Consider the following 18,785-nt stretch of genomic DNA (forward strand, 5'->3'; position numbering starts at 1 on the left):
TAATTCAGTGAGCCTGACTGGCTTGGCTTTATTATGAAGACTCCTCGTTGGCATTATGAGCCAATAAAAGTTGCAATCAAAGCTGTAGTTCCAGGGTTGCCTCCAAATTCTCTGCACCGTGCCTCTCTCCTTGTACTTGGCAGACTGCTGCAGTAGCTACTTGATGGTCAGTGCACCCTTTTGTGATCCAGAGCTGGGATCAAGGGTCATTCACACTCAGACAAACTTAATTCTAGAGCTGACTGTCCCAGATTAGGCCTTCTTTCTGTAATAAGACTTAAAAGTACCCCCCAGGATCAGAATATTACCCAAACTCAAGTAGAGGTGGGAAGTTTGTTTTACACCCAGGCTACCCCTTAAATTTACTTTTTCCAGGGTAACTCTGATTGTGCCTTCACCTTGCTGACCCATAGGCGGAGAGCACTGAAGGGAACAATGATTTATAGATCTATCATGATACCACAGATATACCACAAGAAAATAACCTTTTATTATTATCCAGAGGTACACCAGATCATTTCGATATCAAGACCTGCCGGGGGAACTGTACAATGTTATGCATGTGAACCTACCAGCAGCCAATGGCATCATGCATATTGTTAACAACCTAAGGAAAAAACCCAGCACTGACAACCTCAGAAACCCACAGGTACACAGACATTCATATTTCTTCTGTTTTATGGGACAGCTGAATAAACACTTAAAAAAAAAAAACTATTTTCATCATTAAACTTCCAAATCGGCGAGGCTTTTTTTAAAGGGAAAAGGCTATTTATTTTGTTTTCGGCTCCTGATAAGACCTGTTAGGCACTATTATGTCAGCATGCCATTAAAAGTAGCTAATAGCACTGCATAAGCCCGATACAGACCTCACAATGATGCTTTTACAGTGCTTGGATGAGTAGAGAGTTCTACTTTCAATGAGTAAGATCACTCTCTTCATAGTAAATGAGCTCTTTTTCAGTTGTGTCTTACAGAGTACGAATCTTACAGGATAAATACTGAAAAGGCATTTTTCACATAAAAATCAAATTAAGATTTTCTTTAGTCGGTCTGTACTGCATTTTGAAATTATAATGAAAAAGTTGTCTTTGCATTAAAAATATGTAAAATGAGGACAAGTAATCATTTGAATTTTGCATTTTGAAGTCATGTCTTGAATTTAAGACATTGGGCAGGGGTTTCAGGTTCAAGTTCTGCTAAGCACTTTCCCCTGGTAGCTGGGAGAAGTTTTTGCTATAGCTACTACCTTGCTATGCCTGAGCATTTTTATATTGTTTCTATATGCAGATAGCAGGCTCTGTTACCTCCTACCTCCTTGCAAAAAAAATTGCTTATGGAATGACAGAAGCTCTTGGATTTGGTAGGATTTTGGTAGTAGTTTGCACTTACTTTACACCATTGTAATTAATCTATAAAAAGTCAGAGTGTGTAATATTATGGTTGTATTTTGTGTATTTAAAAAGCAGCTGGAGTGTTGTGTTGAGTGTTAGTAGCTCTTCAGCTGAAGTGCCCTGAGGATGGTGTATCAATTGTGCAAGTGTCTGGGTGTTCATATGGATTTGATTGTGCCCTTCACTGATGTTTAAGTCTGCTGTCATTTAAGATGCTCTCAGTCTTACGACCTGCATGAGGATGTTTTCCAAAAAGCAGTGTCTGAGGTCCAGAAGGGAAGCTGGACCTCTGTGTTTGTGTGCTCAGGTACCTGCAGGGAAGGGTTTGCAGCTCCTCTGGGATGGCAGGACAGTGAGAGTGCTCCCTGCAGAGCTTGTCTTTCTCTGGACTCCTTCAGACATTTCCTTCCCTTGTGATGCTGGTTTTGCAATGAAGGCTAGTGATCACGTGAGCCATTTTTGGCATCAAATCCCTTTATACCCTTGTCCCTTGGAAATCATGTTCTGTGCCTCTGCCTGTTCTGCAGGAAGCACTTTCTGCCAAAAAAACATGCAGATTCCTGCAAATAAAGGTCAGACAAGTCCCTTCACAAGTTTTGATACTTGAAGGGACATTCTTCCTGTTACCTTTGTCTTCATGGGCAACGGGGCAAAAAGGCAGGCATCTATTTCCTCTGTGTTTTCAGGAATATGCATAGATATTGTATTTTCTCAGCACTGGGGCTCATTTGCAGGTGGCAGACTGAACTCTTGTCTGCAAAGCACAGGGAGACTTGAGATGACAGAGCAGCTCCACTGCCTACCAGCCCAGAACTGATTTGTATATCACTGGAAGTAGTGTGTCTCTGGTTTTAATGATAGTGAGCAATCGCCTCTTCCTTTAATTTAATCTGCAGATGGGAGTAGGAAAACAGAAGGGTGCTCAAGTGCATGGTACCTTGGAAAATCTGGTTTGTTGTACATGGGAAGGAGTTTGTGCCTAAGTTACTGCAGGCTCAGTCCTTGCTAGGTCAACTGGCCAATATAGAGGGTTTGAAGCCTTTGAGGATGATGGTCTGCTGTAGATATTTACATGCAAACCACAAACATAAAGTGGCCAAGGGCATTCCAGTATATGCTCGGACCTCGCTTCAGCACCAGCCATGTTTTTCCTCTTTGTATCTTCTTGCAGAAAACCATTGGTGAGATCCTTGCTTCAATGGAGATCTTCAGTAGATTTGAAACTATACTGGAGGTAAGCATGTTTGTCTCTGTCCCAGGAAGGTGTGGCATTGCTGCTGTTGCAAAGCCTGCTGCTGTTTTAATGGGAATTTTGAGTAACATTTAAATACATCTCAGTGGTTTGGCCTTCTTTCTGGATGCTTTTTTCTATGTCATTTCTAATTTTGTGTATTTTACATAAACAAATGTAATGGAAAAGATGGGCATTTTCACATCTATAGGCGATCTGGCACAAGCAGCAAGCATACACGCGTCTTTCTCATCTGCTTCCCCATCTCCCCTTCCCCTCTCCTCTGGAGAGTTTGTTCTTCAAAGCATGTTTAGTTCTTGACCACTGTCAGGACAAAGAGTGAAAGTTTCATGACTGCCCATGCCAAGCTAGATTGTAGCTACTTGGTTTTGGGGTGTAGATCTCTAAATAAAAGCAGTCCTCAGGTTATAAAACCTTGAGGCTGCTACCCAGGATTCATTTAGTTAGTATTTTCACGAGGGACAGACTGATTTTCCTTTTATGTCCATCAGAGTCATCTGGATCTGCTCTAGCATTGCTCACAACAATCTTGGCTTGCCTGTTTTCAGCTCTGTGGCTGTTAGTTGTTTACAAAATTCACTAACTGCAGTTGTGATTATAAACTTGATTCTCTCTTTCTTCTCTTCAGGCAAAAAGATACAGTTTTAGTCTCTGTATATGTACTTGTGTGTTTAAAGCACGTGGGGAGCATTAGCCCAGTATTCCCTTGTTCGCAGTAGCTGCATTCACACCAGTGTCTTCATTGTCCAAGCTATGTTTCTGTGGTATTTATGCCTCTGTTATATTACATACCTATCCTTGGTGTCCAGTTGCCTCTTGTATATGTTTGCTTTTCAGTAGCTCTGTGTGGGTTGCTTAGAGTTTCCTCTCCCTTCCTGATAGACCCCCCGTCACCAGCTCATGCTAGATCCATGATGAAATCTTTTATTGTTTTTGCAGAACTGTGGCCTGCCTGCAATACTGGATGGACCAGGCCCCTTTACTGTATTTGTACCCAGCAATGACGGTGTGGATAAGTTGAGAGATGGAAGGCTCATTTATCTTTTCACAGAGGTGAGAGCTCGTAGTACTTTAAGACATCCTGAGCTAACCGTGTTGCACTAGGCTGTGCTGGAATGGCTTGTGCAATGTATCTGATCATTGCTGAAAGTTGTTCTTCCTGGAGATGGCTAAACCATGTCTCTGTTTCTGTAAGTCTCTGGGAGAGAAGTGCATGCTGATGGAACCTGCAATGAGAAATATGCTTAGCCAGATTGTTTAAACCTGATGTTTGGCTTTCTTTCCTCACCCCAGCTTTGGGTAGGGGGAAATGAAGGAACTTATTCACCAGGTGAATTCACTGCTATAGTACATTGGCATTGTCAGTCATTGGTTAAAAGAAAAAGTAGTTGTCTCCTTTTACTCCTGAGCATTGAAGGGGTCTCTAATTTTTATGTTCTCTTCTTTCCTTAGGGCATAAATAAGCTTCAGGAACTTGTGAAACATCATATCTACACTTCAGCAGCGGTAAGGCAGGCAGCTCTAATTCCAGATAATTGGGGTACTTTGGGCCAGCATGTTATCAGTGGTGTTTGGAATAGAGGTCAGAGTGTTGATGACTCCAGCTGCTACTTCTTGGACTTCCCCTGGAGGAGCAGAGATATGATTCAGGATCTGATGAGGCAAAATGTTTACCATGAAAGTGGGTGCCAAAAGGGACAGCTTGTGCTCTTCCATCACGGAACTCTGAGTTTCCTGGGAGTGATGGTGCTCCTTAGTTGGATGGCCTTTACAATGAAAATATTGTCTGGCAGAGTTTGCTGCAGGCAAATGCTCTCTTGTTACCACTTTAATTTGTTAAACTATTAATTAGGAGTGTACCTTAATTATGAACTCTCCAGCTTACAGTTTCCCTGAAACACTAATAGCAGCAACACAAAAGTTACAGCCAAGCAAAGAATTGGTCCAAACTCCTTGCTCCTTTTCCTCCCTCCTTGGACTCCACCAGTGGCTAAAGTTAGAGATGGAGAACTGGTGCAAGTGAGCCTGTGATCTGACCCAGTACTGCCAATTCTTGCACCAACATTGCTGTGTACTATAATGGCAGGGTAAATAAAATCAATATAGTGCATCAACAAGACATTTTCCCTTATACAATAAACACGAGAAATGTTTAAAGTTAGACACAAAACCTGTGGAGGAAGTGAATACTCAAGCATTACAGTACAGTGTCATGTCCTTCATTAAGAAATATCAATATTATTCCCATTCTTTACTGAGAAGCAAATGTCAGTCCTTGTCATTTTCCTAATTCCAATAGAGAAAATGAGCAGCACTTTGACAAAACAGCAAAACCTAGTTTTGCTTGCAATTGATGAATAACACCACAGTAACAAGCTAAGCTACTTTTTAATAACCTGTTGGACACAAAAGTAACAATTGTCTTGGTTCTCAGAACTTCTCATTTCTCAAATAATTAAGTTTCTCAGTGCAGTAGCTGCAGTTTACATTTTTTCTGCTTTTGGAAATAAGCTTATTTATTAAGTCAAAATATGTCCTCTATTATGCTTCTGGCTGAGCTTTCATTGTTAATTGAATAAGTCCTGGAAAATCCCCTTATTAGTCTGTCCCTACTTGCAGCTGTATTAATAAGAGACACAACTAGTGAGACTTGATTTCAGCTGTGCTGGACTGTTAATTACACAAGGAATGAAAACCAAGGCTGCTGCCACCAGCACTGCTGTGTTTGTGGTATTGCAAGCAACTCACACGAAGTCCTGGATTTCCCCGTGACCCATTGTTCGTGTTTAAGGTATTTCATGAAATGTAAATGTTAAAGTCAAGTCCCCTTTAGAGTGTTTTTTAAGTGGCGGGAATCATGGAAGGATTCTGTAAGCTGTACTGAAATGACCCTGCTTTTTCATGGTACTGTTTCCTTGTGTTTTTATTTCAGGTAACTGTAGAGAAACTGATAATGATGCCACACATTGTTACTATGGCTAACCAGATACTTACCATCAACATCAGTGCAGATGTAAGTATGAATCAAAACCCTTTTTGGCAAACCCTCCTGCGCTAGGAGAAAGTCTGGATGTGGTTCTGAACAATGTGGTTTCAGCCCATCTCTGCTTCCTCCTCTGCTTAAAGAACTAGACTTAAATGAGGTCATTGAATTAGTTTGCTGCTTATCCAACCTGTGACTCCACTAAGAGGCTTGACCATTTGTGTGGTTGCACTTGATGTTGTGTACCATCTGTTTCCTGCATTGGCTATACGTAGTTGATACAGTCTAATGGGCTAAAATGTAGATAAATTATTTCTCTTTCTGCATCAGGGAAGAATTCTGATGGATGAATCAGGGATCCCCTTAAAGATGCGAGACATTGTGGCATCAAATGGTATTATTCATACCTTGGACGGTATCTTCATCCCTCCTTCAATAATTCCCATTTTGCCTCACAGATGCAATGAAGAGCAACACAAAATTGTGATAGTAAGTCAGCTTCTCCCATTCTCATGCTAGCAGTTGCTGTAGACCCCACACTTTCCTGGAGGGACAAAAGCAGGCTGTGTAAATTGCATTTGGGAAATGTGTTCTCTCTAAGAGATCCCCTGATGTGAACTTAGGCAGTATCAGCACCGTCAGTGTTTCTTCTGCTAGCACTTGGCACTGCTTTGCTGGCAACGGGCAAATGTTCCTTGTAGGTTGTTGTTCTTCCTTGTACCCATCCTACCTTTGATTCAGAAGTACATTTGCCTTTTCATAAGGCCTTATACGTTCTTCTTCACACCATAGTTGCTAACTCAGCTGACAATGCTTTGTTCCCATCGCTATCAGCATTGGTGTCCTATAGTCTGGACGGGAAGCAGTCATTCAGTAGCGGGAGCTACAAATGCTGTGTGATATTCTCACCTGAACAGTTTCGTATACCTTATTTTAGGTGCTTGCTCCTCAGTTTGATCATTGGTATGTTACTGAAGAAAGATGATGAGGCTCTGAATAGGCAAGAGGTACCTGATTTGGAGAGACGCAATTAATCCCAAGTGGCCAGAGGGTCCACATAACTTGCTGATTTAGTGAGGCATGCTGCATGGATGCCCAAAGTGTTTTCCAGCATAGCTGCATGTCTAGTGGCTGGTAGATTCACAGGGTGGAGACAGATCCCATCTTGCAGTCAGGTGCAAGCATCTCCTCAAGACAAAGGAGTAATTTTATTTAAGTGATAAACTTACCTCATTTCAGAGCGTGGAAACTGCCTTCTAGGAATGTTTCTGATACATGTTGTGATGTTTTGTGGATATATAGTGGCAGCAGTAGCTCTGTGGCGTTCTTGGCATGGGGAATGAGTTCCTTTGAGAAGAATAAGTTTTCCCCTCTTGTTTTCTTAACAGGGCTCTTGTGTGGATTGTGACGCCCTCAACAGCAGCGTTTGCCCACCTGGCAGCAAAGAAATGGTAAGTATTTGTGGTTATTTCAGCATTTTCTTCTTTGCATGATGACATACAGACACACTGATAGACAGTTTCTAACCCAAGCCACTTTCAAATAAATAGAGAGGAGGAAAGGCAACGAGTAGAGAGGCTTGGTAGGGGATACGTACTCCCCACATATACATGCTCTGTGATCCCAGACTGTCACCCACTAATTGCTCTGTGCTATTTCTTACTCTGAAGTCTGTTTGCTGAATCAATGGAGAGAGCTGTGAGACAGTCTGGGCTAAATGAAATTGTAGACTTGCAGCTTTTAGCACTTCTGCTTTGCCTCAGGCAGAACTTTCCTGCTCACATGCTGAGTCTGCCAGCTCCTCCAGATTGCTAGAACCAAGCCTGATCCCACTAGTACCATCCAGTACTGCCACTGCCTATATCGTGGCCAGAGAATCACAACAAGCTTTCTGCACTGGAGAGGGTGAGAAACAATTTGTTCTTGGCCTGTGCTCCCTGTTTATTCAGAGATGAGCAGAACTAGCTGAAGGTGGAGTAAGGAGGAGGAGGCCGAGTGCTGGTGTTTGAGTTATCCCACGCTGAGCTTAGCAGAACAGAAAGTTCCAGGAAATCCCCATGTGAAGGCCAGGCCCAAGATGTTGTTTGTGAAAGCCAGAGAGGTGTTCACCACTGTTAACTGTTGGGTGTCTTCTGAGAGATCTGACTTTCAGGAGAACATGCTGATGCGGTCTCAGCATGAACGTCTGAAATAGAGCTCTGCAAAATCACTAGTTGCTTGTTTTCCTCTCTGATTGAAGCAGGTGAAGCCAGAATCATCCTGGGGCCCAATTCTGCCTGTGTCTAATTCTATGACAGGTCACTGAGCGTTGTTCCAAAATTATTTGCTGTCCTTTCCCTTCTTTCTCACTCTCTCCATCTCACCTCCTTCCCTGTCTGTCCCACCTCCCTCCCTCTTTTTCCTTCCCTCCCTCACTCTCTCGTTCTCTCTCTTACTGCCCCTCTGCCCCACTCTCCCTCCCTCCTGCCTTCCCTCCCTCCTTTCTCTTTCCTCCTCTCTTTCTTACCCTCTATTTCTCCCCCCTGCCCTTTTCTCCCCCTTGTCTCCTCTCCCTCCCTTTCTCCTCCTCTTTCCCTACCCTCTCCCGCTACTCTCACTCTCTCCCTTATCATAGGCACTATTATTAGAACAAAAGGGCAGCACCTTGGCTCAGACTTGGGGACTGCTGGGAGCAAGAGGAAGCCAACATGTACCTTCTTTCATGATAGGCATGCCATAATGGTATCTTGTTCACCTTGGCTCCTCTGTGAACTTCCTCAGCTTAGAGATAGGCATAGTTGCTCTCTGCAGCAAAAAGAGCAGAGGGGAAGGTTACAGTGCTGATAACTTGTTTTGTTTGTACAGGAACCAACGCTCTTCCCAAAAGAATGTGTATACATCCATGATCCACAAGGCCTGAATGTCCTGAAGAAGGGGTGCGCCAGGTACTGCAATCAAACTATCACGGTGAGTGTGATGGAAGACCACATTCCCTTTGAAAGGAGCTCAGGGTTGCCCTTCCTCATTCATCGAGAAGAGTTCTGACTCCTTGAGCTGAGAGGGGGCTGGATGGGAGCAAAAGGAAAGCTGTCCCATGCAAAGGGCTGTCCCCAGGACCATCACATGAACTGGCTACCTGCTTTTTCTTTGGCAAACAGAGAGAACACAGGGTACCAACCCGCTGCAAATGTTAGAAAGCAGCTCAGTTAAACCTGAGTACAATAAATAAATAAAATAAAGCACACCAGTTGTGACTAGCCAAGCTGGAGGAAGCCATGAGACAAATGGTGCAGTATTAGCTGTGGCACGTTTTCTCTGAAGGTGCCCTGATTTTGGCATTTCTCCCAAAGGAAGCTGAGCACAGAGAAAGTGCTGTAAGCTGTGAAGTTATTGCATCCTGTTTATGAAACGTTGTCAGATGGTTTGGGAAAGTTGCTCTTAGCAAGTTTATGGACCTCACGTTTGTCCTCAGCTCCTGAGCTCTCACAGTGCCAACTATATGGAATGATTTGTGGGTGTCTCATTAAATACTGCTGATTGTCTTGTGATTGTTCTTCCATTGGTAAGTTGTGACAAGGCCTGTGATCCAGTGCTGCTATATTCCTCCAAAGAAACAGAGTCCTCAGCAAGGATAAAGTAAGAGTGAGTGGGCCAGCACTATTAAAGAAATAAAAGCTCACAGAAAACATGGACTCTATTGTTGAAGTCAGAGAGAGAGCAGAAAATAGTGATTTATTCTGAGAAAAACAGGCTGTGAGCAGAAAGAGGGGTATTGTTGAAAAGTAATTTAAGTGCAGGAGCTCCTAGAAACACAGATGCCAAATGAGACAGTCCATTTCAGTCCATGCCAGAGAGGAGGACGAGGATTTCAGAATTATGAGGGCAGGATGACTCCAGGCAATTCTTGTTAAGTCACGTCATACCTTACTAATTTTGCTTTTGTTTCAGAAACCTGGATGCTGCAAAGGATTCTTTGGTCCAGACTGCATGCCATGCCCAGGGGGATTTTCCAGTCCATGTTATGGCCGAGGAAATGTAAGTATGAAAGATTCTGCTGTGTTGCAATGAGCAGTTGAGACAGGGTGGTTAGAGAGTGTAGTTGTAGATAAGTACAATTCAGAATTTGTGCTCCAGGGCTAAGCCCACAGCAGTGGCAGCAGAAGATCTAGGGAGAATGGCACGTACTCTGTGGGTTTTCTGTCTTGAGCTCTAATGTGAATCATGTCATGGCTGTTGGGGACAGCTCTGGCTATGTGGGATTTTGTATTACTACCACCACTCTTCAAAGTCCTATTTTTTACTGCAAGTATCAAAGTGCCTTTGATAGATATCAATGCCTTGGCTTTGCCTTGGTTCCCTGAGTTTCAGTCACTTTGGTTTTCTTTTTTTTTTTTTCCTTCCAGTGCAGCGATGGCATACAAGGGAATGGCAACTGTCACTGCTTTGAAGGTTTCAAAGGAATAGCCTGCCACATCTGTTCAAACCCAAACAAGCATGGCGAGAACTGTGATGAAGGTTGGTAATTCTGATAGAGAGACTAGAGGAAAATGTAAGGCAAGGATATAGTGCAGGTTCATGTATCCTGGATTCCCTTCTGGCAAGACCAGCATCATGAAAGAAGTGACAGAAATGTCATTATGGGTGTCCCTTCAAGCAACAGTGGAGAAAACATGGCTGATATGACAGTGGTGATGGGGGTCTTGGAAACATCAGCTAAATTTATGTGTGGGACTTTGTTTTAGATCTCTGCTGCTAGGAAAGAGAAGACAGTTGACAAGGACCTTGAGCTTGATAGCCTAAATTTGAACCTTAAAGCCTATAAAAAACACAGACCCAGTCGGTCACAGGATCTGTTCCCTGGCCAGGTTTTGGGTTATGACTGATGTCTCTCAGCAGACGTCCCTCTGTCAAGAACAAATGGGATGATCATTTGGTGTCACAAGAGATTGTGAAGGAAAGTTGGGAACATACAAAATGCCATCACTGTTGTGGTTTCTGGACTTTTTGCAGTTACTGATCTTACTCCATGTACTTGACAGATTGTGGCTGTGTCCATGGTGTCTGTGACAACAGGCCTGGCAGCGGTGGTGTGTGTCAGTCCTCGTCCTGTAAGGAAGGCTATACTGGCAAATTCTGTGACAAGACATCCAAGAACTGTGGCCCAAGTGGGCTATCCCAGTACTGCCACCAGAATGCTGTCTGCAGCCTCAATGACACAGCAAGGTCAGTCTTTCTGGCATACGCATTCAGGTGGGCACAGTGTTGTTGTACAGGCACACAGCAGCTGTGAGGCTGCCAGCCCTGTAATTGTGTATATATGCCTCCATACTTGGTGCACAGGATTGTTTGAGTAATGCCACCAACCTGCTAGAAGTCAAAGTCAGGTTCTTGCTTGCTTGAGAGGCTCAAACTGCCTTTTTGTTCTCTCCTGACTTTCAGAAGGAGCTACTTTATCTGTGTCCCTTTTGTGCTTATCCTTTTAAGGTGCATCTGCATGGATGGATATGAAGGTGATGGGTTTTCTTGCCAGCCCATTGACCTGTGCAGTCAGCCAGAACGAGGAGGCTGTTCACAGAATGTAAGTGGGGTCAGACTGTCGAAGCATGGAGAAGTAGCCCCTATCAATCAGAGCAGGGATCCAGGACTCCTGGGACTGTTACACATTTTGGGTGCTAACTTTCCCTGTCTGTAAGATGGGGTGGAATAACAGGTACCTTGACACAGTCGTCATAAGGGTTGGTGCCAAAATGTGACACCCCAGGGAGAGTTTGGCTGGCTTGCACCAGATATTTTGACAGCTACAGAGATTAGCTGTAGAGATAACTTTTGGTTTGTATTGATTTTCCCCTCAAGTTCTTCTAATGTGTGTTAGTTTCTCTGTTGCTGTGTTCAGACTGTAGCTTAGCTGTGAGCTCCAACTCATATTTCTAGTAACCATCAACACTACGTTATTATCCTTTTGACACTGCATTATTATCCTTAGTAAAGAACTGTGGTGCTTTATGATGGAAATGACCACCAAATGGTCAGTCCTCATCATAATTTAGACCGTTCAGTGAGAGGAACACATTGGGCTGTGCAGAAGGAAATAGGATGGCACTGGGTACAAAGTAGGTCTTTCCTGAGAGACACCTCCCTCCATCATTGATTCCATCCCACATATCCAGGCAGGAGATTGTGCTCCTCTTCTTCAGGGAATATTTCTTCTGTAATGGAAAAGCTTTACAGGATAGTAGGGAATGCCCTGGAAGTTCTGAGCCACCCTAAACACAAGTGTCTGCCTCTGAAAACACTAAATGTTTCCAGAATCACTTTATTATGAAGTTGTCTAGGACTTCTGGAGAAGATGCTTCCACGGGCTACCCCCAGTGCCGGAATCAGAGTTGATCATTCAGAAACTCTCCATAGTCTGATGAAGGAAATTTGTTGCTGTGTTTGCACCGCACTCCCTCCTTTCTTCTGCTGAGTGTAATTCTTTTTCTCTCTCTTCTCCTGGAGGCCCTGTGCACCAGTACAGGCCCCGGCACCGCCACCTGCCAGTGCAACACGGGCTGGACTGGGGACGGGAAGACCTGCGTGGCTATAGACAACTGCATGCTGGAGAGCAGAGGGAACTGTCACATCAATGCCGACTGCGTTTATATCGGCCCTGGCCAGGTATGATCAATGCTAAGCAGTCTGATGGGGGACTTAACTTTACCAAGGCTGCTCTAAGATGGCCTGGGATTGCCAGAGGTAGAAATTGGGCTGGTCAGCAGCAAACCCTGCTTGTCTGCTGCCGGAAACACTGGCTGCAGCTAAAACCACACAGTGTCCTTGCATGAGGTGATATGCAGTGATGTGTTTGAGGCTGCTGCTCTATTCTGAAACTCCTATGCAGCAAAGGGAAGAGACTACATAATACATCTCAGTATAAGGCATTAGTTGCTGTGTCCCCCTTGTTCCCAGATCACAGGATTGTCTCTGGGCAATGCTAAAATATGCAGAAAAGCATGTGCAGCTGTTCAGATAGTCCGTGGAGGGAGCTGGGCTGGTAGTTAGGCATCTTGAGATAGGAGGAAGGCACGCAGGAGAGGTGGCTTCTCAGGATGCTGCTTCTCAAGGTGCTTCTCCCCACTGAGCCACGGGAGTATTGGACAATGTGCCAAATCTTTAGCAGATTTTAGTGAGGTGAGATGTGCAAGTGCTCTCCTAGCTATCTTGAAAACAGGAAGCTTTGAAATTAACCCCTCTTGTCTTTCTGCCATTCCCCAAAAAGCTGGAAATAAAGATGGAAACCATCATCTTGAAGTGACCCCCCCACAGCTAAGCGGTGCAAGGGATCAATGCACTTGATTAATCAGGCAGTGTGTGTGCTGTGATAGAGAATGATGCCCTGCTAAGGAAATGAGATATGAGCATGCTCTGATAGGTCTATGAAGTCCAAATGTCTCTTTCTTGCAGAGCAAGTGTGTCTGCAAGAGGGGTTATGCTGGTGATGGTCACAACTGTGATGCAATCAACCCATGCCTCATGGACAACGGTGGCTGCCATGACTTGGTGAGTAGCTAAAGTGCTGTCCCAAGGCTGGCATGGCAGTGGAGGTTCCTCTGCTCCCTGACAGAGTTTTTTCAGCCACGGCATCAAGAGAATTGTCAGGATTTGCATTACATCATCTTATTTGCATGCCACTGAGGTGTTATACAGGTTTGGTCTCTGATTTACCCAGGCAGATCCTCTGATTTTTGTGAATTCACACAACCAAAGCCATCATCTAGGCTTTGCTGCATGAGGTATAAATTCAGTGCCACCATAAAGGCAACATGAGGAAGGTGCTTCTGTGTGCTCCTCTAGCCCAGGCCATGGGAGGCCAGAATTCAGTTCCTAGATAGGTGTAACACTGCATAACCTGTGTTTGGTCTGTAATTTCCTCTTTCCTTGTATTTGTAGGCTATGTGTGTACCCCTTGGAGGAGGAGAGAGATCCTGCGCTTGCCCTCAAGGCTACATGGGGGATGGCATGACATGCTACGGGGACATTCTAAAAGTGAGTAAAAAGCAAACGTCTGAGGTTTTCTTGACATTGGAGAGAAATTGCTCTGCTCTTACTTTCCTTTTCTGTTACCTGAGTTGACTCCCTCTTGCAGCACCAGCCTGACAGCACAGCACATGTGTCTGCCCAAGGCCACAGAGACAGAACTGATGCCAAGGGCAGTGTGTTCATGAAACCATTGGCAATAATTTCTAAGCTGCTTCACCCCTGTCTGTCCTGCACAATAAGTCATCTTTTTTTTGTTGTTTGGAAAGCTTTTCAGGTCAGAGCTGCTAGGCCCATTTTCTGTCATTAGAAATATCGAAGGCCATTGTGGATTGAATCCCTGTCCCTGGTAAACATGTGCAATTGCAGATGAGTTGAAAAGAGTTTGTTTATTTGGAAATATAGGGGTTTTTAATGGCTGGAGTGTGGTTTTAGGAGTGCCCATCCCTCTCCATGATACACAGTGCCTGTAATGGTTGTAAGGTGAGAGAGGAACGTCCAAGTCATTATTGCCAGAGTTGGTATTGTGCAGGGCTCCTTTCCCCCACCCTGGATCTCCCAGCCCTGCAACTCCAGTGCTCAGCAGGGGTAACCCTTCTGTTGTTTCTATTTGCAAGGAGCTGGCCGGGAATTCCCACTTCGCAGGCTTCTACGACTGGCTTAAGGTAAGAACAGCCATGGGATGCCCGCACGGGTAGATTTGGTAGAAGTGAAGTCTGTGTGAACACTGCTGTTAGAGAAAGAGCAACTCAATTTATCTTTTTCATTAGAGAAAAACAAAACAACAGTGAAGGAGAAATCATTACAGAGCAGGTGTGTAGAAAAGTTCTGGAGTTTGTGATAGAGTGAGGGTCATGAGTGTGGGTTTGGGGCCTTGTTTCTAGCACCAGAGGAAGCTGGGGCTGTGTTGCACTTAATTTTCATGGTTGTATCATCTGTAACTCCTGGCCATCATAAAACAGCACAGAAGGGAAAGAAAAAGGGGTAGCATTATAACTATTTTTCAGAAGAGCATGCTTTGAGAAGTTAGACTGTATGTTTGTTCCTTTTCTTGTTACTGCTTTCCTGTCTCCGGTGTGGAAACAACAGAGACACTCCACAGACTGCAGCAAGTCTGTGGAAGCATGCTGTGATGTACGGCATCTAATTGAGCTTTAGCTTACCTGTCCTGCTGCATACATTGCTTTTGCTAGGAATAATCTTGGTCCCTCCCCCAAAACTGATGTTGAGGGTTCAGAAGGGATTTATGGGTATGATTGAATGGGTTTGAAGATTAATTGAAGTATGAAAGTAGAGCTTAAAGCAGCAGGTTTTCCCTTGGCAAACAGGTGTCAACTGTTTTGCCTAAACCATCTGTGGCATTCATTGATTGCCAACAGCATTTACCTGCCACGTGCAGGAGACCCTGCTGTGCTGCTGGAGCGTGTAGGTGGGATGACTGTTGATTCTGTTTTGCAGTGTAGATGTGGCACTGGCATGTCTTATTTGTTCATTTTTGTGCTTTGGACAACAGAAATCTCTCTTCAGCATCCCAGCAGGAACCAATGTCACTGTCCTGGTGCCATCAGAGGCAGCTATCAAAAACTTGAGCAAGGCTGAGAAAGATTTTTGGCTGACCCCCTACATGCTGCCATTTTTAGTCAGGTACGAGGAGACTCCTGCCTTTGCTTTATATTGCCAAACAACAGTAACAAAGCCACGAGCTGGATTTCTGCTTGTACAAGACCAATAAAGTGTTATCTTGAGATAACTATAGAAGCAATATTAAATATCTAGCAGGCAAAGAATTTAGTAGGCATTTAAAACATAACAGACCACAGGCTATGGGAGGTGGGTTTATTTTTCATGTATTTGCAGAGAGAGATTTTCCCCATCACGCAGATGCAAATGGCATCAGGACAAGTAATTCTCTCCATCGTTCTCTCCACATGCTTAACTACTTCATGTGAGAGACGTGAATGTTGGGTGGTATGGTCTTATCTCTCTGTTATTACAAACAGTGCCCTAACCTTTTCTTTACCTGCCTTTGTTCCCTTAAGGGCCCACTTTCTTGAGGGCATCTTCACTGGTGAAAAACTCAAAAAGTATGACAGGCCAGAATTACCCACCCTCAACCCACAGACCAGATGGCAGATAAACACCAGGAGCGGCGTAAGGCTTTCTTACATAATGCACATGTACCAGGATCAAATTAAACTGCTTAAGAGCTGCTGTATCCAGTGGGGAGCGTGGATGGGATACTGATGCCCTCAAACTCAGACATCTTTTAAAAATTGTACCCAGATAAATCATGTGCAACCTTGAACGAATAATATATTTGTTTTGAACTTGCTTGGCAACTTCTAATCCTTTTGCTTCTCCCTCTGATACTTTTGCAGGTATTAACCATCCAGAATGCGAGTATAGTCGTCAGCGACATCCCTGCCAGCAATGGCATTATTCATGTCCTCAGTAAGGTACGTCAGTACATGCGATACTGGGAGATGCTGCAGTTGTAGCAGCGGCTTTGTGTTGCAGCGTCTGTGATGGGGCCAAGGAGGAATACATGTCTGGACAGTTAGGAAGGGATATAATGGCAAAAATATATTTGGTTATCACAAGGTCCTGACAGATGTTTCCTGTGCAGCAGTGTTTAATGTTTAAAATATTTGTCTCCAGGACAAGCAGGAGGGGAGTTCCTCTTCTCTTGGCTGACAGAAGAAGAGTTAAGGCTATTGCAGAATTGTGTAAAATGAGGACATTTCTAATTGCCTTTCTTGCAAGCAGGGCAGGAGTCTAGTGTGATTTCTCCCAGAGCCCCTTGCCCAACCTTGCTTATGAACTCGCTTTTTCTGCAGGTTTTGTTGCCTCCTTCAGAAGATATCCCACCAAGTCCTCCAGGTCTGCAGAAACAGCTTGAGACAGTTGCCTCATTCAGCACATTCAAGGAGTTGCTACAGGTAAGCAGTTGATGTGAGCACTGTTGTGGTTGCCAGAACTGTCTTTTGAGCAAATGCCCAGCTTACCCTGTACTGGTGGGCCAAAATTTGGACTGCCTGGTGAGAAAAGAGAGACCACTTGTTTCCTACCATTCCAGAGTGTTCTTCTAGGAAGGCTCTTTTGAGCAGCCAAAGGAAAGGATTATATACTTGCAGTTAGATCTCTGTATCATTGTCATGTTATTACAGTGGAAGGTGACCTGTCTACTGCAGGCACTCTCATGCTTGTACAGGGCAGAAAAACTGAGAGGAAAAGGAAGGCTTGTTCATAATCGGGAAGCTGCGCTATGTCAGCCCAGGAGGAGGAGCAAGCAATTAGATGTGTGTGACTGAGTAGAAGTTGTATATCCTGTTTTCAAGCATTTCCTCTAGCGCTCTTGCCTTTGCAATTGATTTCATGTGTGGTTTTGTTTTCAGTGAGTACAAGTGTAATTGCTAATGTTACTGTTTGGACATTTTTTAGCAATACCAGCTCATTGGAAAAATCGAGTCCTCTGAAAAATATACAGTTTTTGTTCCTGGAAATAGTTCCATTGAGGAGTACTGCCATGCTGCCAATGTGACACAGCTGGTAAGCTTACTGCGTGCTTGCAGTTTGAATATGTATTGCGGTAAGTGCGGGGACATGTACACTCTCAGATCATAAACTTGAGTTCAGTGGATTTGAGCGTGGAGAGGAGAAGCATATCTGATGCTAAAAGCTAGGGGAAATGTGGCAGAGAGAAATGAGAGAGTTTCCTGGGCCGTTGCAATGGGATCTGAAAAGAATAGTTGGACTCCAAATGCAAATTTCTGAGTAGATTTGAATGCAGATAGATGGCACAACATGTTCCCCTTTCTGGCTGACTGTGGCATATCTGTGGCAATTTTGAACCTTTTGAAAGATTCCAAAAAACATTTATGACTTCATCCAGTAACAGACTCATGAGGTGTGATCAGTCATCTTTGATAGGGAGTTACTAGGCTCTGTGGGCTTAATTAGCTGTTACAGGTTGCTTAGGAACTCTTCTCACGTCATACCTCTGGCTGAATTGTAGTCTAGGAAGTCCAAAAGAGTCCTAACGTTTGGGTTTTTTGTGGATTTAGGACAATGAGACAGTGCAGTACCACGTTGTACTGGGAGAGAAGCTCTTGCCCACGGACTTGAGAAGTGGAATCCATAAGAACAGCATGTTAGGGCTCTCCTACTGGCTAATGTTTTATCAAAACAGCACCCAGGTAAGGAGGGAAGACTGTTCTGCCATTTGAGGATCTGGCTAGACCTATCACTTTCTAAGGCTGGTGGCTGGATACACCCATGTCTGTTCTGGACACCCTTACAGTTTGCCTACTGTGGCTCTCTGACAGCTATCAAGCAATCCATGCAAAAGGAGTTGAAGGTTATCATCTCAGCCGTTTCTTTCTCCTTTGCAGAAGTTTGTCAATAATATTCCTTTGGATGGAAAATTTCTTGAGACGAAGAATGGCATGTTGATCGGGGTTTCACAGGTCCTCCAGGTACAGAAGAATCGTTGCACTGCCAATACCACCACCATACAAAAGGTAATGATGATGGCCAAGGAGCTGACCACCATTTCACAGGGTTTCTCCACCTGCTGAACCAAACTGATGAATAGCAGAAGACCTACACATCCTACACATGGATGAGACAGTAGCTTGTGATCTGACCCCAGATGAGCCTTACGTGAAATGGGACATCATGGAGACTTGGCACTTCTTAGCCTCAGACTCTGTACTTCTAATGCTGCAGATCTGCAGCTCTTGTGCTGTATGTAGCTCCCGTGCAAATCACGTTCAATTCACTTGCTGGGGTTTTCTCACAGTGCCAGCCATGGGGCAGGCTGGTGCAGGGACTGGGAGTCCCAGATACTCAGCTGTGCAAGTAGAATCCAGCCCAATTCTTGCATGGCATGACCACAAGCTCCCCTAGGAAATGCTGTGGTCTGTCTGGGAGTCATGGCCAAAGTTCAGCCCGCATGTATCTTGTGGCTCTTGGCCACCTGAAGATTACACGGTCAGAGTGAGGCAGGCCTGCCCTCTTACAGATCAGAAAAAAAGTATTTGTAGCCTTGCGTGAAGGAACTCCAGGCCTGCAGAAAGCCCTAGCCCAGCTCAGAGACTCAGAAGAGGTGTAACATGGGATGTCTTCTGGTTTCTTTTGTGGTATGGTCTCTGGAGTGCAG

General features: G+C 44.4%; 1 protein-coding gene across 7 annotated transcripts in view; it reads left to right on the forward strand.

Annotated features, from left to right (window-relative positions):
• Positions 1 to 18,785, forward strand: part of STAB1 (stabilin 1) — a 69,949-nt gene that overhangs the window by 30,102 nt on the left and 21,062 nt on the right. For all 7 annotated transcript variants that reach the window (XM_087744531.1, XM_087744525.1, XM_087744526.1 and 4 more), the window contains 23 exons: positions 503 to 649; positions 2,566 to 2,628; positions 3,586 to 3,699; positions 4,099 to 4,152; positions 5,579 to 5,659; positions 5,960 to 6,118; positions 7,018 to 7,080; positions 8,474 to 8,575; positions 9,557 to 9,643; positions 10,012 to 10,123; positions 10,648 to 10,831; positions 11,093 to 11,186; positions 12,107 to 12,265; positions 13,052 to 13,147; positions 13,538 to 13,633; positions 14,242 to 14,289; positions 15,138 to 15,268; positions 15,664 to 15,775; positions 16,003 to 16,080; positions 16,462 to 16,563; positions 17,066 to 17,173; positions 17,689 to 17,820; positions 18,016 to 18,144. In XM_087744531.1, coding sequence (XP_087600657.1) covers positions 503 to 649; positions 2,566 to 2,628; positions 3,586 to 3,699; positions 4,099 to 4,152; positions 5,579 to 5,659; positions 5,960 to 6,118; positions 7,018 to 7,080; positions 8,474 to 8,575; positions 9,557 to 9,643; positions 10,012 to 10,123; positions 10,648 to 10,831; positions 11,093 to 11,186; positions 12,107 to 12,265; positions 13,052 to 13,147; positions 13,538 to 13,633; positions 14,242 to 14,289; positions 15,138 to 15,268; positions 15,664 to 15,775; positions 16,003 to 16,080; positions 16,462 to 16,563; positions 17,066 to 17,173; positions 17,689 to 17,820; positions 18,016 to 18,144 — 2,451 coding nt within the window. The remainder of the gene's footprint in view (positions 1 to 502; positions 650 to 2,565; positions 2,629 to 3,585; positions 3,700 to 4,098; positions 4,153 to 5,578; positions 5,660 to 5,959; positions 6,119 to 7,017; positions 7,081 to 8,473; positions 8,576 to 9,556; positions 9,644 to 10,011; positions 10,124 to 10,647; positions 10,832 to 11,092; positions 11,187 to 12,106; positions 12,266 to 13,051; positions 13,148 to 13,537; positions 13,634 to 14,241; positions 14,290 to 15,137; positions 15,269 to 15,663; positions 15,776 to 16,002; positions 16,081 to 16,461; positions 16,564 to 17,065; positions 17,174 to 17,688; positions 17,821 to 18,015; positions 18,145 to 18,785) is intronic.

Source organism: Nipponia nippon, unplaced genomic scaffold (genome assembly GCF_047370975.1).
Source record: "Nipponia nippon isolate SJK-2023a ecotype South Korea unplaced genomic scaffold, ASM4737097v1 scaffold_9, whole genome shotgun sequence".
Lineage (NCBI taxonomy): Eukaryota > Metazoa > Chordata > Aves > Pelecaniformes > Threskiornithidae > Nipponia > Nipponia nippon.